At 34.2% G+C, this 4,065-nt stretch overlaps 1 protein-coding gene across 1 annotated transcript; it reads right to left on the reverse strand.

Annotated features, from left to right (window-relative positions):
• Positions 1-1,824: 1,824 nt before the first annotated feature.
• LOC102661706 (protein FANTASTIC FOUR 2) lies at positions 1,825-3,300 on the reverse strand. Its single transcript, XM_006588565.4, has one exon. The coding sequence runs from the start codon at positions 3,066-3,068 to the stop codon at positions 2,226-2,228; it is 843 nt and encodes a 280-aa protein (XP_006588628.1). The 5' UTR covers positions 3,069-3,300; the 3' UTR covers positions 1,825-2,225.
• Positions 3,301-4,065: the final 765 nt, after the last annotated feature.

Below are 4,065 nucleotides of genomic sequence, written 5' to 3' on the forward strand. Positions count from 1 at the left end.
GTTAACGTATGGATACCCAGACTCCACGATTAGCCACTGCCTTCCTCTATTAAGGAATGTCATGCCCAACCTCATCGCTTTCCCTCTCTAACCAACCATCTTCCCCAATTGTGCTGCTATTTCAAATTCTACCAATCATCCTCATTATTCTCTTTTAGGCCCTTTTTATCTTCTTATCCCTCCCCCCCCCCCTTTCCATCGGAGGTGTAAGTTCATTTCTAGAATTACTTGGAGTCTTTAGAATTAAACTAAACTTTTCACATTATCAAACTAATCCAAAAAAAAAAAAAAATTTGTTATCAAATACTATACTGTCAAAAAAATTAGTAACCAAAAAATTGCACTTTTTTATTGCAGTTGATTTTTTTCTTCTTTCAATTATTAAAACTGATCTAAACCGAATTCAACTGCGCCTTTAAACTACTTTTATTGATTTATAGTAGTAATTTGAACTTTTGATAATGATAAGATGTGATTTCATATGCATTGGTTATTTTATTATGTTAAATTATATGTTTAAATATTGTCAATGATGCACTTGTTATCATGTGTGGTCCTTTATTACTTATAGTAGAGTAAATTCTTTTTTCCAATAATTGACTACTTTTATTGATTTCTAGTAGTAATTTGAACTTTTGATAATGATAATATGTGATTTCTAGTAATAATAAATAGTTTTTCGTCAGTGGTCTAAAGTTTAAGCTTTAACAATTAATTCTACCTGAAATTAACCCCCTAAGTAAAAGCTGGACATAACCTAACAAGGGAAGACAGTAGGACCATATTTTAATTTACATTTCTTTCGTTGATAACAGCCATAACACGATGGTGTCTGAGGAATAGTTGGGCAAGCACATGGATGATACTACGTGAGGAAGTCAGTCCATGTAACATGTTACTCTTTTGGGGTCCCTCCCTCCTTTTTGATAGTTACCAGGCAATAGTACTCAGTCCGTACACCACAACTTGTTTTTAGGTTTTCTCTTGCTCTTGCTCTTGATGGAGAGTAGTGTATATTGTACGTGAAAAAAAAAATGGCTTTCAAACGCGTCTTTGATGTGTTACCTGATTAAGAAGCCGTGTATTTTGATATCTAGCTAGCTCACTGCAAACCAATTAACCTTCCATGACCGAGATTCCTAACCCACCCATGTTGCTTTAACTGATATATATATATATATAGCTCTAGGTGTGACCCCTTCTCTCCATGCTTGGCCAAAATCATCAAAGGTTTTCAACCTAGGACCATTATATGACTTAATTAGACTACGATGACTTAGAATTGACCTCCTTTTGGCAAAAGTTTGATTAAAGTGAACTACTATTTTTTACAAAAGTTTATTTGCACAAACTATAGCAATGAGTACCTGTCTGTTAACTCTTAAGAAAACATCAAATGATCGTGTACTCGTGTATAGTTAACACTAAACAAAGACTAACAAATATAAAAAGACTGGTCAATCATAAACATTCGTCTCTTTTGATATTCATTTTCGCGCAATTCAACATTTTCCTTGATTAAATAACTTAATTAAGCATTCAATTAATATATTCTTATTATATCAGAATTTATATTGTAAATTTAAAAGAATATTAAAATAATGTATTGTTGTAAATTCAAAAAAAAAAGTTCTTCTAAATATTTTATCTAAGCTTAAGTATATCTTAACAAGGTGCCTACCATGCATAATTATGGAAAGGTAGAAGCAAATGGATTGCTCACTCACTTATGTAATTTGAATTTCCGACAAGTTCCATAACAAAATATCTAATCAAATCGGTACAATTAAGGTTTGGGCCCCAATGTTTAGTTCGTAAATTTTGTACCATGATAAACTTTTTCTCCCATCTGTTTCATTATTATTATTTTTGGAAGTGTATCTCTGTCTGTTCGAATATCAGTGTTTTCCTTCTCTCAAGGAATTATGCCTCGGAGCTTTCTAGAAACACAAAGAGTATAATAATGAATAAAATAAAAGCAGAAACAAGCGAGCGAGAGAGAGAGAACAGACGAACGACATCCAATATAACTAATAACTATAATAACTACCCTTCAGAAATTTCAAGCACCAAACTTCCATCCATAAAGCCGAAAACCCTAACAGCAAAAAGAAAAAAGAAGAAGATAGATAACAGTAGTAGAATAAGTTATGCTCAGATACTAGCTATGTAAAGATTGATCGATACCATAGAAACTTTGGAGACTATCAAATAATTTTTCCTCATCAGAGACAAAGAGAAAGAGGGAAATGCTCAAAGTATCCATCGCCAAAAATGACTCTTTTCCCACTTTCCTTGCACCTGCTTGGCCTCACAAACTTTGTCACACCAATCTCATCCTCAGCATTTCCAATGTACTCTTCCAAATCCTCTTCTACCACAGCATCTTCTTGGTTCAAGGCTTCATCATCAGCTACTCCATCATCATCTTCATAATAAGCTGAGGCCACACTCTCGAAAAGTCGAAGCCTAAGCCTTCCATCGCCGCGCTCAACTTGAAAATAGGGTTGAGGAGAAGAGGAAGTTACAGCTTCCAAGATAAGCCTACCGTCTTCACGATGAGACCTAACTCTGACCCCTCCCATTGAAGTCAAAGGAGGTGGAAAAGTACTACCTCGATTCAATCTTTTAGACTCAGAATTTTTGTTGATTACTGGAGTGTTGTTGTTGCTCCTTAAACTAGGGCAACTTTCAAGTGAAAAAAATAAAGACATGTCATCAGTGTTATCACTGGAATTGCTACCAGTTTCGCAGCCTAAACTTTCGGTGCATAGTTCCAAGCTCTTTGCACTGAGCATTGAAGAGGAGCTCTTAACAGAAGGGTGGACGTAGACATTCTCAATTTGTGGCTCCTTGCAATGAGAAATGTTGGAGAGAGATTGAAAGAAACTCCAGTTTTTTCCATGTGCATCGTTTGTGTTGCTGGGTGGTGGAGTCACTGGAGAGTGTGTGGAAGTGTTGTTGGATTTGGACCCTGGTGGAGCCAACTTGAGTTTAAGCACACGTGGTTCCATGAGCCAGGGTTCGACACTTGATTGCAACCCTTGACAGACACTTGAGTAAGACATTTTATTTTTTATTTTTTTTGTGTTATCCACAATGGAAGTGTCCAAAGGAACAGGGGAGAAACAGAGGAGTTCTGTTTTAGACTAGTGGTGTGAGTGAAAAAAATTGGGTTTGGTTGGGGGAAAACAGAGGGGCTTGGATAAAGTGATCAATTTGGTTTGGCTCACACTGAAGATGGGAAAGAGAACGAGGGTGATATATATAGTTGGCCGCTCGCATGTTCCCTCTGTGACTTTTTTATCGTGTAGTGGGAGAGAGGGGTCCCTAACAACACTGAGGAGTTGATTTTTCTTTTCTTTTCTTTTCTTTAAAAAAAAGGACAAAACTTGGGTGTAGGTTAATTGGTGTTTTAAGTATTTGGGATTATCAAGGGATTTAATTGAACATTATACATAAGTTATTATAAATTTTTTTAGACTTTGATTTATACAAATAAAAAAAATAGAATTTAATATATTGTATTCGATTCTTATGCACAAATAAAAAAGTATTTAAGATTTGGGGTTCTTATATTTTCAATTTTCTTAATAATGGTTTAGTGTTTTAAGAATTGAAGTCATGCATCACTAATTACCTTAACAAAGGTTTCTACTCATATTAGGTTAGTTAAATTTAAATTCTCATAAAAGAACAATACTAAAACATAGAAGGAATTGTATCTAAAATGAGACACTTATTTTACTGATTTCACATGTTATGAAGAAAAAGTTATATGAGCTTGATTGCATAATTACACAGCAGTAACAGTGTAATTCAAATTGTATCCATTAAATCCCTTGAATTAATTGTGATTATAACTCATAAAGAAGATGTAAGAGTTTTGCAAGAAAGAAACTTCAATTTGAAATCAAATTGACAAATTCCTACTTGATAATTTGTGCTAGAATTTTTTCAATATATATGCAAAAATCACTATACTAAAGTCTCATCCCAACATCTCCCTGTGCTTAATTGAGGTGATTAGGTTTAAATTATACATCCGAAGTAGTACTCTAATTT

The sequence above is a fragment of the Glycine max genome, chromosome 10 (genome assembly GCF_000004515.6).
Source record: "Glycine max cultivar Williams 82 chromosome 10, Glycine_max_v4.0, whole genome shotgun sequence".
NCBI classification, from domain to species: Eukaryota; Viridiplantae; Streptophyta; class Magnoliopsida; order Fabales; family Fabaceae; genus Glycine; species Glycine max.

Excerpts from the sequence above, each read along its gene's own strand:
- LOC102661706 (XM_006588565.4), bottom strand. The coding sequence starts at position 3,068 with ATGTCTTACTCAAGTGTCTGTCAAGGGTTGCAATCAAGTGTCGAACCC.